This window comes from Stegodyphus dumicola, chromosome 7 (genome assembly GCF_044657685.1).
Source record: "Stegodyphus dumicola isolate Sdum_Otavi_A_Nest chromosome 7, ASM4465768v1".
Taxonomy (NCBI): Eukaryota; Metazoa; Arthropoda; class Arachnida; order Araneae; family Eresidae; genus Stegodyphus; species Stegodyphus dumicola.
The window spans coordinates 131,229,318-131,255,121 of record NC_140774.1 but is presented as its reverse complement, the minus strand read 5'-3'; the positions used below and the strand labels follow the sequence as shown (position 1 = coordinate 131,255,121).

The 25,804-nt window shown below is 32.5% G+C and overlaps 1 protein-coding gene across 5 annotated transcripts in view; it reads right to left on the bottom strand.

Annotated features, from left to right (window-relative positions):
- Positions 1-1,903: 1,903 nt before the first annotated feature.
- The window catches only part of LOC118182709 (uncharacterized), an 84,533-nt gene continuing 60,632 nt past the window's right edge, over positions 1,904-25,804 (bottom strand). For 4 of the 5 annotated variants that reach the window (XM_035352098.2, XM_085820811.1, XM_085820810.1 and 1 more), the window contains exons 6-9: positions 23,315-23,471; positions 19,095-19,236; positions 6,062-6,204; positions 1,904-2,650 (exon numbers count right to left, since the gene is read on the bottom strand). In XM_035352098.2, the coding sequence (XP_035207989.2) occupies positions 2,473-2,650; positions 6,062-6,204; positions 19,095-19,236; positions 23,315-23,471 (620 nt within the window). In that variant the 3' untranslated portion in view covers positions 1,904-2,472. The remainder of the gene's footprint in view (positions 2,651-6,061; positions 6,205-19,094; positions 19,237-23,314; positions 23,472-25,804) is intronic. The other variant, XM_085820809.1, reaches the window with a different exon arrangement.

Below are 25,804 nucleotides of genomic sequence, written 5' to 3'. Positions count from 1 at the left end.
GAGCTGATGTGGCATAATTTTCAGAATTTATTGACACACCGAGCAACAAAATCCAGAAATGGCAAATCTTTTAGCATTTAAAACAGGCACTGGAAGCAGAATTTAAGATCCAAAGAGACTACATCAGGTGGGAAAATGCCCAGTGCCAGCCGTGTGTATGATGCATTAAGACACATTAGATGAATCTTTTAAATTGTCAGTTTTCAATTTCTTTATCAGTAAAAAACATTTCTTTCTATAATGCCTGTCTATATGATAAGATTAGAAGCATTTCTGATATTCTCCATGCTTGTGTCTAATGAGAAGTAGAGAAAATAAAGGAAGATAAAAATGTTAAGAAGATTCTAGTATCAGAAGTAAAACTTTCAACTATAATGTTTTCACTGTTCTTCCAGACGTTCTCTAAAAAGTAAGAAATTATGTGTTAATACCATCGACACATTTTTCATTTTGTCACATTTTTCTGGAATCTTTTGTAATCGTCGGTCTATAAATCTTGCCTTCATATCTTTCTAAATTTTCCAAGCTGCAATGTCTAAAATCCTAAAGAAAAAAATTAACCTTACCAATTCCGTAACAGCATAAAGTCAGAAATATTTTGCCCCCCCCCCAAAAAAAAAATGCAGGGAAAAAGGGCAAAATTAATTTTATAAAAAAACTAGGGCTTAATTTTTTAAAATTAGATGTGCCGGAGCCCTGTGGAACACCGTCAGGAAAGAGGAACAAAAATAAATGACTAATAAAATCATTAATAATTAAAAAATTAAATAATTATTAAAATAATTCACTAATTAATGCTTAAAATAATTAAATAGTGCAAGTTAAAATTTAAGAAAATATGAAGAGATAAATTAAAATTTAATAAGCAATTTTTAATATAATTTTATTACTAAAAATAAAATTTTCAAGATGTAATTTCTACTGAAATTTTGCTCAGGTACATAAAAGAAGTGTAGGGCTCTGGGTAGAATTATGATTAAACCGCAAATCTAAGTACCACCGGAGCAGGGCTCCTGTGGGCCTGGTCGCAAATTAAGCTCTGGAGAAAACTGATGCATATTCTGAAAATTCTCAGACAATTACATGGGAAAAACTTACCATAAAAAATTTAAAATAGATTTTTAATTAATTTACATAGCTATTTTGCTTTTGCTAAGAAATATTTCGTAAAAGGTGCTTTACAGCATTATACCTTGCTTATTTTTCACATTAAAAAATATTGTATAATAAGTGGCCAAAATGGAACTTTATAATATGACAGCAAAAAATACAAATGCTTTATTTTAATGTTATTTCTTATATATAATTCCAAAATATTACCATTATTTAAATGAAATTTATCAAGGTTACAATGTTCTCAAAAAAATTGTTGAAAAATTCCCAGATCTCGGAAATCAAAATTTTCTATAGAAACTGATCTTAAAATCGCCAAAATGTTTAAAAGTCGCCAAATTTAGAACCGTTTAATAAAAAAATTCACATCCCCAAAAGCGAAAAGTTCTTTAAGAGCGCTCTTCATTATAAAAAATGAAATAATTTCGAAATGCTTATGTTTCACTTCATGCTCAGAAACTCGAGTATCCCACTATTTATATTAGAAATAGGAACAAATTATAACCCATGAACCCATTCAAAAGATAACCATATTTAAGCATATTTGTCATATATTGTCAGCGAATCGGCAAAAATATTCCTCCAAAATATTAATTCACACTCAAAATGGCAGTCGTAAAAACAGACAGAAATTTCAGATGATTAAAATTAAGGACCTTCTGTTGATTTTGGCCAAAATTAAAGCCTTTTAAGGACCAAAAATTGATTCCAAAAAACCTAAGGACTTTCAAGGACTCTTAAGGACCGTACGAACCCTGATACTTGATGCAACCTAGTACATTAAAAAAGCTACATTCTTTTTTTTTTTTTTTTAAATAATTTATTAAAATATAAATGTAACAGAAAAGAAAATAAAAATGTATTATATTCAAAACTTGATTTGGTATAAAATATTTTCTACAGCACATACATCAATCACAATTCTAAAAACAATACACACATGCATTTGGATACACATCTTTGGTTTACAAATAAAGCTAATTCATGAAATTAGACTGCACACATTCACAAAGTTATATGCTACCATTGGAAAAATTAAAGTTTCAAATTTGACTAATGAGATTCATTTCCCAATGATATTTTTTTCCTTCAAACTTCAGTTCTTAAAACTTTGGTATAAATCTATATATTTAAAAATGTATTATGCATATCTAAAACTAGAATTCACAGACATATATTGCACAAGTTTATAAACACTAAATGCAGTGTTTTTATTTGCTTTTAAATGATTCTAAAAGTAACTGCAAAATTCACTTGAGTATATAGCATCTGATCACAAAATTCACTTTCACCTCAAGTCTCATTTTATCTGTTTGAAGGCTTAACATGAATTTCTAACATATTAAATGCAAGTATGCACTATATAATTTCCAAATGTCGTTTCAAGGAAAGCACAGTCTGGTGATGAGCATCAATTAATTTTTCCATGTCGTTAATTAAGAGGAAAATTGCCTCATTTTTAAACTTTGATCTGTGGCTGTTGGAAGCCATTTCCTGGCTTGTACATAGGAGCTTTTTGAAGCTGGCATGAGTTTGTCTGAAATATATAAACAATAATTAAGAATCTATACTGGACGTAATAAAATCTGATTTGCATTATTCAGTCAACAGTACACTGGGGGAAATGTGAGAAACTGGTACAATATAAAAATTGTATAACATGTATAAGAAGTGATTAATATATTTGTCACCTTACAGACATGATGTTCAATACCAATCAATGTTCATCCTCTCTTTGGTCACATTCAAAAGGGGCTGTGGCTGCCATGAAACAGTTCTCGGAATGTATATTAATTTCAAGAACTGTTTCAAACTTTAAGGAACATACTCAGAGAACAGATCTACACTGAGCAAAAGAAGGTGGGGAGAAGGCAATTCTATTTCCTCATTCGAGACAGAAAATTAAAATAATTAAATTCCAATTTTTATGTGATGAAGATAGCATATATACAGAGTGATAGTATCCATTCAGACGAGCAATAATTACCATAGAACATAGTTTCGCATTCCACTCTGAGAGGCAGAAAAGACGAATATTATAATTCCAATCTGAAATTACAGGAATGTTGGGAAAGCGAATGAACGAGACCAAAAGTTGAGTAATAAGATTTATTGTTCAGTGAAAAACTCACAAAAAATGCTCAAAATGCCAACCACGCGTGTCACTGCACAGTTGACATCAGCGGAGGAATGACTAGCACATCCTGTCAAAGATTCCTGGTGTCGTGTTAATTTTGTCAGCGGCAACAATGATTCTCACCACAAGATCTTCAGCCGAGTCCACAGGCATCTTGTACAGTAAAGATTTCATGTCCTCCCAGAAGAAAAAGGTCCAGTGGGTAGAGGTCTGGTGAACGAGGAGGCCAAGCCACAGGTCCACCACATCCAAAAAAAAAAAAGGTTGGATGACTTAGAATCCGATGAGTTGGAAATTGCTGTTCATACAATCTTCGTGTCCATTCCCTTTGGTTCACCCTAATGTGAGGTGAATATCTCCCAATTCCTCTTACGAGTACTCTGCCACAGCATTCACGAAAAGTTTTGGACAATGTTATCAAGGACACCGTTTGGTAGGATTGGCTTTCTCCAGAACCAACTAACAGTAAAATGTTTCTTCTTCTCAGTGCAAATTTGCATATGGTTAATTCTTGATAGTCTTGGGAGATAATCTCCTTGTTCTTCTTTGATGCGTTTCTACTTTCCTCTTTTCTGCTTCTCACAGTGGAATATGATCCTATGTTCTATGATAATTACTGCTCGTCTGGATGGGTACTATCATCCCTGTTAATTTACATATCCCGGCAGGTACGCAACGAAAGCTCTGCATGCTGGGAGCAAAATTTAGAGGTGCCAGATTCAGTCAGTAAAGTTACCGGTGCATGGACAAGTACATTATCCAATGATTTTTTGTCCAAAAGGCCTTCTTCATCCACATATTTATAGTGGTAAGAAGAGAGCAGTGCAAGTCTAAAGATAAATACTAAGTCTTCAGATTCTGTAACCATGGTTCTCAACACATACTTACAATTACAGAAACGTTTTAAATGGCTCAAAGATTCACGCTTAGGTAATTTTAAATTTAAAGAAATCAATTTTCTAAAAATTACAAAACCTAATTTCTTATATTTCTTCAATCCCTAGACTTATATTTGGGAAAATTTTATAATCATTGTAAAATATAAAATAAAACAGTTTTATTTCTGTATGATAAAAATTGACCAATATATTTGATATTCAAATCAGGAATCATATTCATGGGCTGTACATAAACTGAAGATTAAAATGTTAAATTTTATATGTAACTATAAATAAAATATCACTAAGAAAAGGTTTTTGAAGTTAAGAGATTATATGATGAGCAGATTATTGTGAAAAATATTGATCAATGTAATTTTATTTTCAAAAAGGAGATCTTATTCACAGAATCTTTCTTGCATGTGTTCTAGAAAACAGTAGGAGAGTTCATTATTAGCATGTGGCCAACTTGAATATTATTTGCAGTAACTAAAAATGAAAAACATTTATCATTTAATTAATTTTTGCACGCTTATCATATTATGATTTTAAAGTCACAAAACTTCAGGAGAATATTAACAATATATTTTTTAATTTCTAAAACTTACAAATTACTTAGGCCAAAATTCTTTTCGCATACCAAATGTCAAAAAATTATTTAAAAAGACAATAGTAATTCACAAAGGAATATCATCAAATGGCATTCAAGTAGAAACAATCTTGAACTATCTGTATTTATTCATTAATTGACCTCCCAATGCAAATTCAAACCGATATCAAATACTGCAAAATTTGAAATTAACTATCTCAATCAATTTTTATTATACCGGAGTCAAACATTTTGTGTTTTATTTTTTACAATGAGTATAGAATTTTCTAAAAGCAGAAGGTCTGGAGGAACACGTAAAAAGTTAGATTTTGTAATTTTTAACAAAACTTTTTTTTTTAATTTAAAAATGTCAAAACATGAATTTTTGCATCATTTAAAGCATTTTTTAATTGGAAGTATGTCTACAACCAAGGGTTGTGAAAATAAAGGCCCAGTAATGACTTTTGTGAATACTGCATATATTTAACATAGCATCCATATATTATGTAATTCTTACTAATAAATTAATACATTCCTAGCATTTCCAACATTAGTAAAGTTTTTTTTTTTTATATCATGCAACTTTTTTAAACATATTTTAAAGTTCTGACCTGGGCTTGGGAAGATACTAAAAATTATTCCCAAAGTAATCTACAGGAAACTAACTACCCCCACATAATAAACAACTCATATAATGAATATTATTCTGAAATAAATTGTGTTCATTGTGCCAGCATTAACGTAACCCAAAAATTAGTTTCCAACGTCTGTATACCATACTATTGTATCATATTTAATTATTTTATTACTTTTATCGAATTTAATAGTTTGAGCCTATGAAATTCATTATGTTTATTCATCTGTTATATGATGTCTTTATGATAATTCAAACTAATAAACAACTAAGAAAAGGCTGCTTTCATGATAAAGCTAATTTGTATCTAATGATTAGATGGTTCATAGGTTCATTATTTGCAAATTGTATATAAATTTAGTAGTAAATTTTTCATAAAATAGTCAACTTTTTCTATTTAAAAAGCAGATCATTATTATTTTTTATTTTTCTCAGTCTAACAGCCTTCAAATATATATTTTCTTTTTAAGAGTAGTTAAATTTAAGTTTCAACAAAATTTTCAATATTATAATATGTTATAGTATATAATATATAATTCTTCACCCAAAATGTCATGGGGCAAAATATACTTTCCTCCATTCAAATAATATATTGAGAAATGGATATAACTTTTCTTCTTCCAACATATTGTACACATTATAAATGTACTTTAAACTATAATATGTATAAAAAACAAGAATATAATCTACATGCTGTTAACAAAGCTTACTTCAGTTTTTCTTGAAGAAGAACAGAGTAACCGATATTTTGCTGAACATTATCTGTGAAATTCTTTAGCACATGGAGCCTTTGATTTAGATTTTGCTCAGCTGCTATTCTAAGGTTCGATTCTTGACTTAAAAGTGACTTCAACTAATAGAAAATAACTTTTATTTCATAAAAATAAAATAACTTTCACTTCATAAAATAACTTATTATAAGATATTTAAAAAAATAACATAATATAACAAAAACTCCCATAAAATGACCACTGTTAATCTTAAAGTGGCATCGATATATTCTCAGGCCACTATATCACATAGTCAAGCATGCATTTGGCTTAGAGATTAGAACTAAAATGATTCCATTTCGAGTACATAATAAAAATTGTACATGTTTCCATATGATTTTGACCTTCTGAGGAAATGGTTACTATACAAAACATGAAAACAGTATTGTTCAACATTAGTGTTCATTCAGGTTCTTAAAAATGTAATTCACTTTTGGAAGCTGATGGAGAGGTTCCTTTGTATATTTTGAAAAGACTTATTAAATATTTAAAAGTTTATATATCTATAAACAACGTGAATCATGTATTCTGTATATATAACATTGTAAAAACACAGGGAATTTTCAAGCTACTTTACACATACTAAATCTTATTAGGATGAACAAATAATCTCCTCTGTTATCGAATTCTTAAAACGAGAAAACTCAATTCCTAATAAGTACTTCATTTACATTTATAACATTACAAAGCTCAATGTATAATTTTTGACATATCAAGAAAATAATAATAATGATAAAAATATTAAAATACTGGTACAGTTCTCCCCCCCCCCAAAAGCTCATTTTGTGTATAGTGATAATAAATGTCCACAACTGCATCAATTTTCATAACTTTAGGTGGAGACAGAATGCAACAAAAATATGAACTTTGCCAGTGAAGTTTTAAACATAGCCTCAAAAATATATTCTCACTTTTAAGCTCCAAATATATCAAATTTACTGTTAGTTCTAGTATTTGATAGTAACATTATGATTCAGTAATTGTACTTTTGACCAAAAAATAAAAATTAAGAATGAGCAGAAATTTTGAGAGGAAGATTAACCAATATTAATAAAAAAGTGTAATATTAAAGGATCCCAAACATACTATACTGGCCTAAACACAAAACTAGTGATACAATTGTTTATTCTTTAATAAGCTTTTCTAAAAATCAAAACCTGTTTCATACATGCGGCCTAGTATTCAAAATATGTAGGGTGTTTTTTAAAAAAAAGATAATTACAAGCTTTATTTCCTTAAATATTGATCCTAGACATGGATTTCCAATTTTAAAGTTTTTCAAGAAAAGCAGAGAATTTTATGGTAACAGTTTTAGAAACGCAAAATTTAACTTTTCACATGTTCTTAGGTAGAGGAGGGGGGAAATGTTCTTTATTTATAAAACTTTTTGTTAAATACTATTAAGTATTTGCATCAATAAAAATCTGACCTCTGGTTAATAAAAAATTAAATGTGACTTTTACATTACTTTCAGTATAACCTTCGTATTGTTTAATATTAGCTTTGCAGATGAACTTATCAGACAAAGACATGACAAATATTCTTAAAATTTTACATATGAATGCACAAACTGTTTTGTATTAAACATATGAAAGTATGATGAATATATAGCAGTTGAACATTTCCTTGTATGATAATCATTTAATGTATTTTAATTTTAATTCTAAGTACTGAAATTGTTTTCATAACATTTTCTACCTCATTCTGAGAAACTTTATAATAAGAAATACATGTTTAAGATTAATATTTAAAAAATTAAATCAGCAGCTACACTTTTTTTAATATTCCGTAGATGTGTCTGTAAATAACTGCTTTTTATTCTTCACAAAGTGTTTGAGCTTGCTTTACGTAGTGTGAAGAGCTTTAGCTGCATCATAGCATGCAATATTAAAAACAAGGAAATGAAATCGGAATTCTCAACTTCAACTGTTTTTTCAGTTTAAGTAACAAAGGCATTAAAACAAAAATAAGTAAGAAAAATCTTTAAGTAAGAGTGCTGAAAGTAAGTATCATAAGTGAGCTACAAAAAGCCAAGGGTAGAAAAGCTATAATATGAATTTTAAAGTGAGAGTAATACATAAAATGAAACAAATAAATAATACCCTTATTATTCAAAATATTTGCCACATTAAATGCAGAATCTTCAATAAAAAAGTACCAGTATATTAAGAGAGGCTAAGAATGAAAAAAAGTAATAACATTGATAGATTTGCTTAGAAATACCTCTATCAGAAATTTACCCTTTGAATGGCATTTTTTTTTTTTTTTTTTTTACTCACGAACAACTGGTTAAAAAAAAATTAGCTATATTTGTATAAGTACTTATTTTATTGCTTGTTTTTATAATTTTCTATTTATCGGAATAATATTTAGATCATTAAAGAATATAAGAAATATTTTAAATAACAAGTTAATACTGGGCAAAAATGTCCTGCCACTCAGGGGATAAACAAATGCATCGAATAAACTGTAAAATTTTTTTGAGATGAAAATGTTGCTCATTTTTCTGCTTAGTCAGTTGATAACATTAATCAAACATCAATATTTATGAAATGTCATCTAGTCATGGAGTAGATTCATGGGAAATGAAAATCATGCATTTTTTTAAAGTTAGGAATAACAACCGACTGAAGAAAGCTACCATCCCATTACTGCGGAAACATAAACATTTTTTTAAAGGAAAATAAGTAAAATGGAACAATTTTTAAAGATAAGAAAAGGAACTGATGACTGAAAAACTAATCACAGACTGATTGGTTTAAGCACATCATACACATCTGGATAAATTAACAACCTAAATATTTTATCACGTAAAAAGGTATTTATTGACTGCATACAGATTCATAATAGATTGAATGCATACCAGTCCAATGATAGGCTGATAAAATTTATTTTATCAAAGGAAACACTTCGGAGTTCTGGAACTTCTCCGCAAAAATAGTTGTACAACTCTTTATATTATCACAGAATATAATCAGCAGTTACATTTCAAACTACTATACACCACGAAGATGACATTTGTCCTAGTACATGTCATACGGAATTGAATGTCATTTCTGCAGAAATCAGTTACACTCGGCATACAAGGCCTGTTGTTCAGTGCATGTTACTTTCTTTTGTTACAAGATATTTTGAATAGCACAGTATTACATATAAACATTCATATAACATATTTCAATACTATATACAAGGGAAATTATATTGTATGTATACACATATATGCATTTGGCAGTGCATTAAATGAGTACTACATTTGGTGCATAAATAAGTCAAATGTGCTACATTTAAGTGATGACAATCAGTGTGGAAGAAAGATTTTTTACATTGCAGATATATATAAATGACATTATGCAATATTATTTCATGTGTTAAATTGGCATATTTACTATACTGGAATGAACACTTATATTACAAAAGTTAAATAACTGTATGTAACAATATATTACACTGGATGAGTACAAATATTTGCATATGTCAAGAAGTTGATTCGATGGAACAAAGATTTTTTATAACAAAAGAGTTAAATAAATATATATAAAAATTAAAAAAATATATATACAGTCAAAAGTCTTTAATCCGGACTCGTATGGACTTCGGCGATTCCGGATTATCGGTTTTTCTGGATTATAGATCATCAATTTAAATCTGGTAAGATGGCATGCAGAAATTATAAAATTAAAAATATGAAACCGTAAGTTATGAAATAAGGAGCAGTTATGATCTAAGGGATATCAAAATTTACAAAAAGAAGTTTAATATTTATTTGTTTACTTTATTAAACATTTCTTTCAATGCACGCATGCATAAAGCATATATAATGCATAGTCGAAATTAGAAAATTGCAACCAGAAAACTATTTGATGTGTATTTGTGATATTTATAATGACGAGGAATTTGATTTAAATCATATCAAAGACGGAGTACATCGAGATGAAATATTACATTTAGTAAAAAATAAGCCGAATAAAATAAAAACATCTGCCCTGAAGAAAAGGATAGTGCTGATGGATGACTTCCAGGTCATTGCGCAATGTGACGTCCCCCCCCCCCGACGAGCAGCGTGAAATTGATAAACAGATTTCGGAATGGTTAGAGAAACAAAGGATATGCCTTTATCCATTTTTTGGAGCAATTTCACTTTTTGTTTGATGGACATCGAAACATGCTTTCGCTTGTAGATCCTTTGACAGCTCTAGAATCGGAAATTCTTTTCGACATAATCAAAAGTTCATGCTTAATTTTATAAAATTGCTCTAACAGTCTGCAAAAAATAATAAGGCGGATCCAATTTGAAGATGAAGGAACAACACAATCTGCAACATTAACTGAAAGAGACAATTCGATAATTTTAGCTTATACCGTCCATTATACATTAAACGCGCATGCATAAACATATTATGCGCATGCATAAACACATTACACGTTTATGCATGCAGCTTTGAGGTCTGGATTATAGATCATTCCGGATTATGGACATCCGGATTAAAGACTTTTGATTGTATATAAAAAATTAAATACTTATATTACAAGAGCCGAAACTGTAATTTAGCTACTTGGAGAATGACTGCAATGAGAGCTGTTCCAGATTTCAAAATACTAAAAACATTAAGCACAAAACAACCGCATCTAAAAAGCGAAGCTAACCCAGATATATCTCAGCACTCTGAAATCCCGCTGAATTAACAATAACTAACAAATGACAGCAGATACTCTCTATGGTCTTATATAGTTATTACCCAGCCGCCGAGATATTTCTAGTACTTTCTGCTTCTCAAAATTACTGGAAGGCATATGAGAGCTGAGTTACGGTTACAACTACAGTGAGCATCAATTACAGTTATTCAATTACAATACCATTACAGTTTTACGGGGATCAGACCAACGAATTTAAAATCTGCTCATCATTCCAAAATGGCAGAAACTGACACCTATTTGAAAAAAGGAACTGTTGCATTAGTTGCATGAACATAAAATTATAAGGTTGAAGTGGAAGATGGGTATCATAATGGAGATCTTTACAGGAAGAGATGGCAAGGTAAGAGGCTGTGCTGTCCATTTGCCCAATGGCTATATGATTAAAAGACCAGTTCAACTATTCTATCCAGTGGAACTGGAATGTAATAAGGACAGTTGCAGCAATTCTCCTTACGGGCAGAGGATACTGCAAGTCAACTGGTGTTGTGATCTGATGTTGCCTTGTGATGTCATTATGAACTATGAACGCACGGGTAGATCATTCGAAAGCTCCAAAGGGACAACTTGCATGCTGCGCAGTGACAGAATTTTAAAACCTCTTTAGTCATTTCATGCATCTGTTAATATTATGTAGTTTTTTCGTCGTATTAAATCTGTTTTGTGTAAAGATGTATTCATCATTAAATTAATGTCTCTTGAAGCAATTGCAGATGAAAAAGAGGATCAACCCTTGGCCCTGGCATGTACCCGCTGAGAACAATGTAAGCATCTATTGTTTTACCTTGATTTAGTTAGTTGAATTAGAAATAACACAGGCTGAATGCCACTGACAAGACAGAGAAGAAGCTATGACAAGATGGAGAAGAAACTAAGAAAACTGGTGACAACCCTTGCTGCATTTAATAAAGACATAATAGAGGGCCAAAAAAAAGATGGAAGAGGCTATCAAATCTATTAAAGAGATGAAAGCTGTTTGACAAATGATGGAAGGGGCTATCGCATCACATCAAGAAAAAATTGGACAATGTCAAGAGAAAAAGAAGAGAAATTACTGCCATAACAGAAAACAAAATCACTGTCCCAAAATCGGTACTGCTTATGTCCAGCTGCCAATGGATCAATTGGCTACTCATTTAGATGATTTAAGCAAGTAATGTCTTCACACAGAACGAAAGTGGCAGCAAACTGACCCTAAAGTGTTGGAACTGTGGTAGTGAAGGCCACATATGAAGGAACTGCGCAACACCTCATGAAATGGCAGCTAAGATCCAGCAAATAGGAGGAAAACTAACTAGTATCTATATCACGGGGCGAAGATTACTAGACGTTGAAATGCCTTATTTTAAAGCATTTCAGGTTTCTGCAAGGATTGCAACAGTAATGGACTTCTCATTGTGGAATGTATCAATGGAGTTTCTTGGAGTACGAACGTCAATAAAGAAGCCAAAGTTTCCATCACCTGAAGAGATCTCAACAATTGGAATGTAAACTCATTTGAATGCTGCCTTGTGTTACCCTCCATACGATGTCCGGTGATAAAATCGACATTGATGGAAAACAAAACATCGAAGAAGAGCTGACTACCGACACAGCTGAAATTACACAACTCTGTATATTTGAATTAGACTTTCAAAGGGAATACAATTTTTCCTTAGACTTTAAAAATAATGGAAAATATTCTGCCTCTGAGGACATAACCCTGTTTGGAATTAAAGATAAAAAAGTTTAATCTGTCCATCAAATAATAATTCAAGACTATATCACAGTATCAGCAAGAACACAATTTTTACTTCCTGGATCCAGAGTTGAAAACAAAAATTTCAGGTATGGCTTAATGGAATATCCTAAGAACTGTACCAGCTTAAAAGGAGCATTAGCAGCATCAACACTCATTAATCTATTGAAGACCATCATCCCGGTGAAGAGCCATTCACACTGGGGTTTATCTGAGCTAATGGAGTCAGTTTCATGTGTCGACTAGCTCCTCTATGCCTGCAGTTCAGATTTTTCAACATGCTGCCCTATGGGGAGAAACTAGTTTTGGAGATGGATCAGCTACATGAGCTGTGTCTGTTAGCTCAGATAAGCCCCAGTGGGAATGGCCCTTGAGAGTTTCCAATGTAAGAGACAAGGCAAAAATCATTAAGAAAAATGAAATAATTGTAACATGTACTCTGGTAACCTGCATTAAGTGAGCCAGTGGTCCTCCAGAGTCTGTGCCTTCAGAGAGCCTAACAGAGTTATTTCACAATGCACAACTAAGCAATGAACACAGGAGTATTGCAGAACGTGTCATTTGAGAATTTCAAAATGTTTCCTCCCGTTCATCTCATCCTACCGATTGCTAAAAAGGAAGAGGTATGAAAACCTTTACAGGGCATGCAAGAAAGTGACCTCATTGAGCCTTCTGCAAGTCAATGGGCCTCTGCCATTGTCTCGGTAACAAAGAAGGACAGTTCAAATAGATTTTGGCTATCGCAGGCTCAGCAACATCATGAAGAAAGAGAGCTACCCTCTTACCAGACTTAATGACATTTTGGACACTCATTCTAGAAGCATGTGGTTTTTTACTCTTGATTTAAAGGGTAGATATTTGCAGGTACAGATACATCCTGATGACCAAGAAAAGATAGCATTTACTATCAGACAAGGACTCTGGCAGTTTAAGCTGATGCCATCTGGATTATGCAATGTGCCAGCAACATTCGAATGCCTCATTGACACCCTGCTGAAAGGTCTTTCTTATGAAACCTATCTGGCATAATCACTGGGAAAAGTTTTGAAGAGCATTTAGAAAATATAAGAAACGTGCAACCGAAAGAAGCCAATCTAAAGTCCTGCCAAATGTCAACTGTTCAGATAGGAGGTGACTTATCTCGGACAGGCCCTCTCTGTCGAAGGTGTGTGTACGGATCCAGAAAAAGTGCTGGCAGTTAAACATTGGAGATGCGCAGATAATGTTCATCAGCTGAGAAGTTTCCTGGGCCTTTGCACCTACCATAGGAGATTTGTGAAGGACCTTATTCCATCACAAGACCCCTTCACAAACTGAGAGAGAGTAAGCAAAAGTTCTTGTAAACAAAACAAAAAAAAAAAAAAAAAAAAGGGGGGGGGGTCTACACATTTATCAAATTGAAGAAAGCTTTAACATCTGAGACAATCCTGACACATTCTCAACTCCACAAACCATTTATTCTTGACATGGTTACAAGCAATTAGAGTGCCCATGCTGTTTTGTCCCAAAAAATAAATTGTCAACAGCGTGTCATAGTATACTGGAGTAAGTGTCTATCTAAACCGGAAAGGAATTACTGTGCCATCAAGTATAATTTGCTCATCATAGTTAAAGCTCCAGAGCATTTCTACCATTACCTCTATAGCAGAAAATTCCTGCTCCACAGAGACTATGTTTTATTGATCTGGCTCTTAAAACTCTTGAGCGGCATGACCAGCTTTAACCGGTCATGATATTTTTTGTACATATTAGCTTATAATTTAAGATATTTTGCTTTCTTACTTCCTTTAACAATATCTTAATGAATCTCAGATTACGAAAAGAGAAACTACAACAAATAGTTATACAAATTTAGCTAATAAATTATGTTTAAATACTGGTCTTCTTGACAGTTCCATAAACCTGCACTGTTCAGAGTGTTGAATATCAAGAATTCTGAAGGTCAAATACCTAGATGACTACAGAGACTCCAGAAATATGACATCACTATCTGTCATCAGAAAGGATCATTGCATGGAAACGGTGACATGCTGTCTTGAAGGCCCTATCCAGAAAGTTGCTGATATTGTTCCATGGTCAAAGCAAAATACGAGCTGCTTTTAATCTGGTAGTACGTCAAGACCATCTGCCCAGATCTATGGAGCATCATCTGACCCAGACCTATGGAGTGACGAAAAAATCAGGAAAGGCCAGTTGAAAAATGGCCACATGAAACCCATAACTGACTTAATGAAACCTTCAAATAAGAAACCTATGTGGCAGGGATTTCGATCTGTAGTCCTATAACAAAATAATATTGGGTTCTCCGAGACTCGCTCCATATTCGAAATGGTGTTTTGTACCGGAATTTCAAATCAGGCAATATGAAGGCATTCTGATGGCAACTGATACTTTTAAGATCATGGATGTCCTTAAAGAACTACATGGCAGTCCAACAGGAAGCCACTTCAGAATAATGAAGACTCTGTACAGAGTTCAAAAGTGCTTTTACAGGAGAAAGGGCTGATGTGCAAAAGTGGTGCCAATATTGGGATACTTGGCGGAAGACAGAAAGCCCCAAAGAAATGGAGTTAAGAGAAGCTACAACATTTCCATGTAATAGTACCTTTTGAATACGTAGCTTTCAACATCCTGGGACATCTGCCAGGATCTGTTGATGGAAACAAATACCTCCTCATTGTCATTAATTACTTTACAAAGTGGTCTGAATCATATCCTATCTCTGATCAAGAGGCTATGGTAGTACAGGTAATAATGCAACATTGGATTTCCAGGTTTGGAGTGACTCTTCAATTACATTCCAGTCACGAAAAGAATTTTATCTCATCTATAATTACAGAGTTTTGTACATTATTTGGCATAGACAAAACCCAAATGACACCTTTACATCCACTCAAATGACATGTAAGCCATCCTTAATAAACACTCATTAATGGATTCCAGAAACCAACAGGCCTGGGACCCCACATTATCTCTGTTCTTACTGGCCTGCTGCAGTGCTGTCCACAAGACTACCAGCTATTCTCCATCTCACATGTTCTTCGGTTATGACTTTCACCAGCCTTGAGATCTCTTGTTTGGTGTCTCCCTCCGGATGTATCTTCATCACCTGAGGAGTATATAAAAAATCTCCAGGCATGGTTTGAAGTGATGCACAATTTTATATGAGACAGAGAAAATGAAGACTTTTACAACACTAGAGGACATCTATTTAACAAAGGTGACAAGGTGTGGTTGAAGAATCCGATTCGACGGAAAGTACTCTCTCCTAAACTACAGTCACCTTGAGACGGTCCTTACACAGTCCTAAACAGGCTGAATGGCATCATAGTTCAGATCCATAAGTCACCAAATTCTAAGCCTACTAAAGTCATTCATTAGGGCAGACTAGTTCAACTACGGCCATAGTATGTAGTGCCCATTGCATATATAATGTAAATAATATAAGACCATACTCTTATTTGTTTCTAAATTTCTAAGTTTATGCACTAATTTATTGAGTTAGTATTTGATTCGTTATTTTCTGAAATTAGTGGTTTAGTATTACATTGATTTGCTTTAGCTGTAAGTATGGCTTCCTATAGAGTGTTTGCACTGCTCACGACATGCAGTCCTTGAGAAGAGGACAATTTTACAAATTAAAATGAATGGCCTTTAAGACATCGAAGCTTTGCAAGAAAAATTAGATTACAGGGGCAAGTCTATTTAACATTGAGGTAAATGTCTATCTTGCTTAATTGGTGAGGTATCGCCAGGGTGGCAATGGTTTTGGTGGCTAATTTTTATTGCCAAATTTGGAGAGAAATCGCTAAAAGTCACCAAACATGGCGACAATGTGGTTTGGTCTCTGTATAAATGTAACTGACCTAAATGCTTATGTATCCACCCTTATAAGTAACTGCAACTGTATATGCCTTCCAGGAGTTTCAACGAACCAAAGGTACTGGAAATTTCTTAGCTGCTGGAGAAATATTATATAACAGCAGTTCTCAACCTTTTAAATGACACATACCATCTAAACAAAAACTGAAAGCCTTTAGTACCAGCACAACAGAGTACTACTACCATCACAATTCTTGAACAAAGTTCAGATCGCATAAATTTACGAGTGTTAGAGAAAAAACTCAATCAGGATGTTGGGGTTTTAATTTTTGAATTCAATAGTTAAAAATGCTTGCTTCTTTGCGTATCATCTATTTTTCTCTTGCATACCACCGATACCCCTGAAAAATGAATTTGAGAACCCCTGCTTTATATAAGACAGGAGAGAGCATCAGTTATAAGGTATTTCTCCGGCCTTCCTAGCATGCCTTCATGGTGTAGTGGTTCTGCATCCTGGGTTGGTATTCCAGAGGTCCGTGGTTCGATTCCTGACAAAAAGGCATTGTTAATTTTTCATCAATCCTGTTTCCAAAAAATACCTAATGATTCTACAGTGGTGCCCGAACTAAAAGGATGTTGGATGATGATTCTCTATATACATGATATGGCGATTGGGTTCCTTGAAAACCCAGTTGACCTTAAAAAGGGAGGAGTATATAATGTATTTCTCCCGCCTTCTTCATGCCTTCGTGGTGTGGTGGTCTGCACACTGGGCGCGTATTGAAGAGGTCCGCGGTTCGATTCCTGGCGAGGGTGTTGCTAATTTTTCACCTTGCCTGCTTCGAAAAAATACCTAATGTCTCTATGCAGTTCTCAGTTTTTAGTTAAGAGTTGAGTTCGAAATATTAATCTGTCCAAGCTTCACTCTTTAGATGATCTTTGCATTGTATTGTGTTTAAGCCTTTCAAGATGGCATGTCTTTGTAATGATGACATGAAAGGAATCATTCCATGGGACAGGGTTTTGTTTCACTAAGCCTAACTTTAGATGAAAAAAAAAAACCACACACACAAAAAAAAAGGTTTAATTCCTAATGTCAGAATTTTTTATAGTATTTTAGATTATTATTCAAGCTCTCATATATGTTGAAACTAGCATTTAATAATATTTTTCTTTTACTTCACGTGAAAATACATACAAAAATTGCTTACGTTGAGAAATAATTTTCAGAAGCACTATTCAAATTACTCCAAAATTTTAATCAACAAAATACATCAACAAACTTTGAAATTAATAAAAATGTTCAAGAAAGACTATTATAAGAAGTAACAAAATCTTTTATCAGAAGTGGAAAGCGGACTCTCAGTGATTTCAGTTCCTGACAAAATGTCTGTACAAGAACTACTAGAAATATTGCTCTCTAACTCTTTAGAAAATGAATCATCACTCTCATCCATGTTATTAATTGAGTCATTTGCAATATAAGTATATCATTCCTTTGATAAAAAAAGCTTGCTCACCATAATAAACTTAAGTGAAGGTTTTCCGAAATCAAAAGCAACATATGCAAAGTATAAGCTATAAAAGCAATGCAAATAATAATAATAGAACCCTCCATAGTAACCATAAAAGACCCTACATAGTAGGGAACAAATCATAAAAAAAAGATTCAAAGGGATACCAGAGACGCAAATGGTTTGTATCACAGGGCGAGTTAAAGAACCTGAGCTCTGTTTGTTTACACTACACTTCCCCCTCCCTTCCCCGCAACAGCTGACACCAAAGTTACACAAAATGTGATCAAACTGAAGGTAAATATCCTAAAACTATATTAAGAACAAAAGTATTGGATACTGCATGCCATCTAGTGGCCTTTGAAAAATGTTTCAGCTTCAAATGCATATATGCATCACCCATGCCTAATGTGCATTTTTCAGTGGTGGGACGTCTGGTTGTGAGAGATGTTCCTAGGGAATGCGTATATGTGATACCCATCCGGAAAAGGCTAATGTTCCCAACTACTATTGACTGTGCTCTGTCATACTGAAAAGAGCTATACGAATGCTTTTGTGAAAAGTTCCAAAACTATAAACTGTTTCTTTTGCGAAAATAAATTTATTCAGTTATCATAGATTTTGTGTGCATTCAATCCATTGCGAAGCTGTATGTATGCAACAACCAACAGATTATACAAGATTTTAATCTCATGGTTCTTTTTTTACATCTGCCAATCAGCTTTTTTACATAACTGTGGTGTGATGAGCTTACCACCAGCTGAAGAGTCAAAGCTGCAAGGCACTAACGGTCTATCCTAGTTTCAGTTGCTAGTAATGGATACCTGAAAGGTAAGGTTTTGCCCTTACATAAAATAAATGACAATTCCCTTAACAAATCTTTTACGAAAGCATCTTTCTCCTTAGTAAAATAATCTACTACATTTTGTGTAAGAAATTAATCTAATCTAAAATTATTACAAAATATTTCTGGTTTAGTTGGAACAAATATTATTTACATTATTTTACCTGCAAAATTAAAAGCATTATGTAAAGGCAAATGGATTAGGTAAAACAATAAAGAAAAAGTTGTAAAATACAAACTTCCAAATTAATTCTGTTGAATTCAAAGTTATATGTGTTAAATGAACAAAGATTTAATAATATCTCAAATGTTATTTAAACTAGGTTTACAATGGAAAAAAGAATTTTATTTTAAAATACTTACTTTACGAACTTCATGATTTAAATGCTGGTTTTCTGTAACTAACTTTTTAATATATGAATTTCCTTGAGTTTTTCCACTCACCAATTGATTTTCATACCACTCAGCTATGGCTAAGCTCATTTTTCTGCGTGGACCTAAAAGGCTTTAATAATTTGAATTATAAAAATTACAGTAATATTTATAAGAGACACAAAACTAATTTAAATATTTATCATAGATTTATAAAGATTTATTTTACAAAAAATGAACAAATTTAGAAGTTTAAAGCAATAAAATATAAAACTTTCATATAGTCAAATCTTATTAGTACCAAGTTACCAAATCTCTCCATTCATTAGGTCAGATTCCTTTAGTCCTGTCCAATTTCATTCGACACATATAATGAATAAATTTGCCTATGTTGTGTATGAAGTAGTTTAATAGATGAAATTTTGGCTAATGAGATCATTTAGGGTAGGATTACACATATAGGTACATAAACATGGTTAAAAAAGTATATATATATACTTTATACTTTATATAAATACAAAAGTCATTGATACCTCTTGATATCGTGTCAGACCTAATTTTTCCTGGCAAAGTGCAGTAAGTTGACGTGGCATGGACTCAACAAGTTGTTGGAAGTCCCCTGCAGAAATATTGAGCCATGTTGCTGCTACAGTTGTGGCAAACAGTTCTAGCCTGGTGACATGATGCATTGTCATCCATAAAAATTTCATCACAGCTTGGGTACATTAAGTCCATGAATGGCTGGAAGTGGTCTCCATGTGAACATAGCCATTTCCAGTCAATGATTGGTTCAGTTGGACCAGAGCACCCAGGCCATGCCATGAAAAAATAGCCCACACTACTATGGAGCCCCACCAGCTTGTATAGCGCCTTGTTGACAACTTGAACCTGTGGTTTTGCAGGGTCTGCACCACACTCGAACTCTACTATCAGCTCTTAGCAACTGAAATTTTAACTCATCTGACCAAGCTACGGTTTACCAGTTGTCTAGGGTCCAACTAATTTGGTCACAAGCCCATGAGAAGCACTGCAGGTGATGTTGTTCTGTTAGTAAAGGCACTCGACTTGGTCTTCTGCTGCCATAACCCATTAAAGCCAAATTTCAATGCACTGTCCTACCAGGCACGTCCCTCATATGTCCCACATTGAATTCTATGGTTATTTTATGCATGCTGCTTGTCTGTTAACACTGATAATTCTATGCACACATCACCAGTCCAGGTCATTAAATGCAGGTGGTTGGCCACTGTGTTGTCCATGACAGGGAGGTTATGCCTGAAATTAGGTATTCTCTGCAAACTCCTGACGCTATGGGCCTCGGAATATTGAATTCCCTAATGATTCTCGAAATGGAATGTTGCAAGCATTTAGCTCCTGTTAATTCCCGTTGTGCGACCATAATCACGTTAGAAACCTTTTCAAATCAATAACTTGAATTCAAACGAAAGCTCTGCTAATGCAGTACCCATTTATACATTTTATTACTTTACATTATGCGATACTACTGCCATCTGTACATTTTCATATTGCTATCCCAAGACCTTACCAGCAGGCTTGATGAGACAAAAAAAAAAAAAAGGGGGGGGGAGCGGGAGAAAGAGCTTGAGAAAGGAAGAGTGAGTAAATTGTGGTAATTGAAAATGCAGATGATATCAAAGACAAATATAAGTTTATTCTGAAAGTAAAAAAATGATTTCCTAAGCATTTATAAGAATTAAATAACTTCAATCATCCTTTAAGAAGCAATCAGTCTAGGAGCACTGGGTCTTTTTGCTGCAACATCAAGCTCTCAAAGGAATATACCGAGTCTTGTCCAGACCATGCGTAAAATGATAAGACATTCTTAATTAATGTGAGACTAAGCCAGCTTGTATCAAGAACCTGGAACTTTGAGAAATAAAATTCAAGACCACAAAAATTGATCAGAAGTAAAACATCTGAATTTGAATAAATACTTCTCTTTTTATTTGCCATACTCTTAAACTTACAAACATGAATATATACTCATTTCTCTCAGTTTGTAAATATTTTCAAAAACTTTTTGAATATCTGAGGATCTGTAACACTTGACGGTTTGTGGCCAGCTTTTAATCTTCTCAAGGTCCTATCATGAATAATATCACTGATATGGTTCTTCTTTGCTATATAACAGATTAATACCGATAGTAACTTTTTCAAATGAATATGTCAAAACTAAATCATTCTAAATTAAGATTTTATCTTGATTACATCAAATTCCTTCTCTTGTTTCCGTTCTGCCAACCTGCTAGTTCTTAGCTACTATACTTTCTTTCTTCAGATAATAAAAATGTAAAATTTATTCAAGAATGAGCATGTTTACTGCCCCAATTTATGTGTATCCGTTTAAAAATGTGTTTGACAATGGAAATAAAGAAATATTAGACTGGTCATGATCATAAGTATCTACATCTTCATATCTAAATTACATACACACCAAAAATCAAGGTTCATTTAATGCATAAGATAAATCAGAAAGAATTATCAGACTTTTGAATTTTTTAAACTTTAAAAATTAACAAGATAGAATTATAAGTCATACACAAACAAGTAAAAGAAAGATTTAATTTTTTTTTTTATACATAAATGTTTATACAACTTTCTTTAATTACAAATGTACTGTTAACCCTTTGCGGCGCACTATACGTTAACGTCGGAATTTCAACAAAAAAAGTTGTATGCAGTCTATTCAGTCCTAAAGGAGTACACAGGTAAAATTTTGTAAAAATCGCACTTACCGCTTTAATTCTGTGGGTGTTCCATGAGGTGGAACACTGCGCCGCCAGAGCTTTTAAAAGTGCGACTAAGCAAGCATTGCAGTGAAGCATGAAAATGAGTAGAAGCGTTTGTATAAGAATGAAAAAACTCTGTATTATGGCTGTATACATGGTTTCCTGGATATACACGATATTCTTGAATATATACGGATAAATGAGATAAATATCTATATACACAAGTCCTATATACAAAAATATTTACAAATTTTCGGAAAGAGTTAGACCTCTCCGTGCCATTTATGGAAAATTAATAATAAAAAAAAATAACTACGATTAATATTAACAATAAAGAAAAATAAGCCTATAATATAAACATACACAAAAAATATCTACACAATTATTGAAAATAAACGGGAATGATATTAAAATACAACAGCAAAAAATTCGCGCAGGTCTAAGTAAAGATGAATCAAGCTACTAATAAAATTTCCGCCTAAAAAACTACTCCCCAAAAATTCGAGATGCCAATATTAGGGCTTTCATAACACGAAACACACCTCACCCCTCAATATTGCTTTGTTTGAATTCATTCCCCCCAAAACAACGGATATTCTCTCCTAAGCACAGATGTTCTGATTAGTAACAGCATGAGATCGCTAAAGGTGCAGTGTTCCCCTAATGGAACACCTGATTTTATTCAATGATTCTGCATATGGTTTTTGTATGAAAGATTAAAAAAAATAAAGAACAAATAATTTGGACAGCAAAATTATGCCTAATTTTTTTTTCCAAATAAACTTTTTTATATCATTAAAAAAATAGAGAAAATTACTTGAAAAAAGTGGATTTTAATAACACATAATAAATGAAAATTCTGTGTCTCCTTTTGATATGCTGCTATCTACTGTTTAAAAAGAAAAGTTCAAAGTATATTATAAAGGCATTTTTATCTATTTATGGTTGAATTTAAAGATTTCAGAAGCGATTCAATTTGGGTGTTCCATGTAGTGAAACACTGAGCCACAAAGGGTTAAGGGGATATCGAAATTCTAGCTAAACACACTGCCATGTGTCAATGGTGACTGTTTCTAAAGAAGTAGAAATAAATTTTTAAGTCTGTCTCAGCTTGCAGCACAAGCATCTAATTTTTTTACATTTATTCAAAGGAAGAATTAGCAGAGGGTAATACTTGAAGAATTAAAGGCTCTGTGATTAAAAACACCAAATCAATCAGTTCATTGAATTTGATTGACATCATGCAAATTACAATTACTGAACTTTTTAAACACCAAAGTATTGCCCCCTATTGTTTACACTAAAATTTAGATAATTTCCTTTACATTCTATTTACATTAATCATTGTATTCCATTAATATTTAAAATTATAAAAATTTGAATTCGGGTGATTCTTTCTGAATTACACTGTATAATTGTAAAATACAACAACTATTACTAATACAAATATGATACACTCACTGTATACCAATTTCCATCAAATCTTCCTCTGTCAATGTCAAGAACGTATCCAAATCAATGTCATGCATTTCAAAAACATGATAATATTTTGAGAGCTGAATTTCATTTAAGAAAGTACGTAAATCTGAAACTGATGGAAGCTCAGGCTTTATTACACCTACAGCAAAGGAAATATAACTGCAAATTAAAATTTAAACATGGGTTTGGCAAAACAAAAACATTAAACAGATGGCATTATTGTGTTAAATTATTAATTATTGTATGAAATTATTATGTAAAAAATAAATTGAAAATGTTCTTTATAAATGACATTTTATACTAATATTACTACTAATTTTACTTGAGTTGATTAACTATTACTAGTTAATCAACTCAGGATGACTGACATATAAATAATACATTCTAAATGTTTAATAAATCTTTAGATGATAACTACAAATTTTCTATCTTTTCATATGCTGCTTAAAATTGTATTTCTAACTAAAATATAACTCTTTATTTTCACACCCAAAACCTGATTTGCAGTTCTTCGTTTTTGAGACATAACTGAGATAAGAGGTGCATACCAATTGAAATACCTTTTTTTATGAATTATCTTAAAGATTTCTAATGAAAAGATTTTCTATTCCAAAAAATAAACAAAGAGGTCTCTTGACATAGAATAAGGGAAAAAAAAATAATTTTGCCAATAATAAAAATATGATTATATTTTGAAAAAGCTATTGTTAATTTAGGAACTCCTCTTATATGCACCCTCAAGTCATCAAATTTCTCACCAAACCTCCCCGCTGCCATATTACTACCTAAATTTTTTGTCTACATTTCGAATTTTAAGCCTAAAAAGTCTCCAAAAACGCACTTTTCGCACATGCAAAAACTACATTTTGAAGACACAATTTAAGCTAAAAATCCGAAACAAAAAATTTAGATAGCAAAAATGTTAAGTTTCTTACCAAAAATATTTGACAAGAATCCATATACACAGTGATATGTATTAACTTCAAAAAACATCTACAAATTGCATAATCTAGACACTACGCACAAATCAACCAAATAAACTACACTAAATTACAAGCAATTCAAACAACAACAACTGAAATTCATAATAAAAAAACAATGAAGATAACATTCTACAAAATAAAAATTAAAATAAAATGCACTTACCATAATACATTCCTGAATAACATTTCGACGGTCACACAACGTCTCTGAACAAAAGTGCCATGATTTTGCTATATCACATGTCTTTCCGAGATCCAAAATTTCAAAAGTAACGATAAAAACTTCCTCCAAAGTTAACTTACTACATCAAAACCACAATCCTAATCTTAAACTCTGCTGACAGCCACATACTTTACCAGCAACTATTTAACTGCAAATCCACACAAGAACTATCAGAAACGCCCTTCTTTGTCCGAGTTCTCATAGCAGCTCCATATTTCAGACTTCGTTTTAAAAGTCCCGCAGAAATTCCAAAAATACATTTCAATCCTCATAAACACACTCGTGAACAAAAGACTCATTAACAACTCCAACATCGTACCTTTTAATACTAGATTTACGTTCTACACAATCTAAAATATGCGACTGAAATCTTGCCACCACGTCTATCATTGCAACATAGGCCATTTCAAAACATGCATGTCATGAACCAACGAGCAATTACACCACTCCAGCAAAAGATTTTTCAACGTCAACAGGGTTGCCATACAACACGTAATCGCACCAAAAGCCAGCACAGAATACATATTGCCGCATTTGGTGATACAGTCAAAAGTCGTTAATCCGGATTTGTCGGGACTTCGGCGATTCCGGATTATAGATCATCAGTTTAAATCTTGTAAGATGGCAGGCAGAAATTGTAAAATTAAAAATATGAAACCGTAATTTATGAAATAAAGAACAATTATGATCCAAAGGATATTAAAATTTACAAAAAAAAAAAAAAAAAAAAAAAGCTTAATATTTATTTGTTTACTTTATTAAACATTTTTTTCAATGTAAGTTGTTTAAGTTGCTTCATTTTATGTGATAATACTTTCTCTTTAATTCTATAAACAGACATAATTCTTGTTCAGTTACAAAGTTCCGCTGTTCGAGTCCCGTAATTGCTGTGCCGAGAATACCGACTAACTTGTCAATCGAAATTTTTTCGTTTTCACTAACCTCTCTGTCACCTTCTTCATGAATTTATCCATTTTTTGCAGCAATTCCACTTTTTGTTTGATGAACATCGAAACATACTTTAGTTTTGTAGATCCTTTGGGAGCTCCAGCATTGGAAATTCTATTTGACATAATCGAAAATTCAAGTTTACTTTTATAAAATTGCTCTTACGGTCTGCAAAAAATAATAAGCAGGATCCAATTCGAAGATTAAGAAACAATGCAATCATCAACATTAACTGAAATATATAATTAGATAATTTTAGCTTATACCATTCGTTATACATAAAATGAACACGCAAAAACGTATTCTGCACTTGCGCAC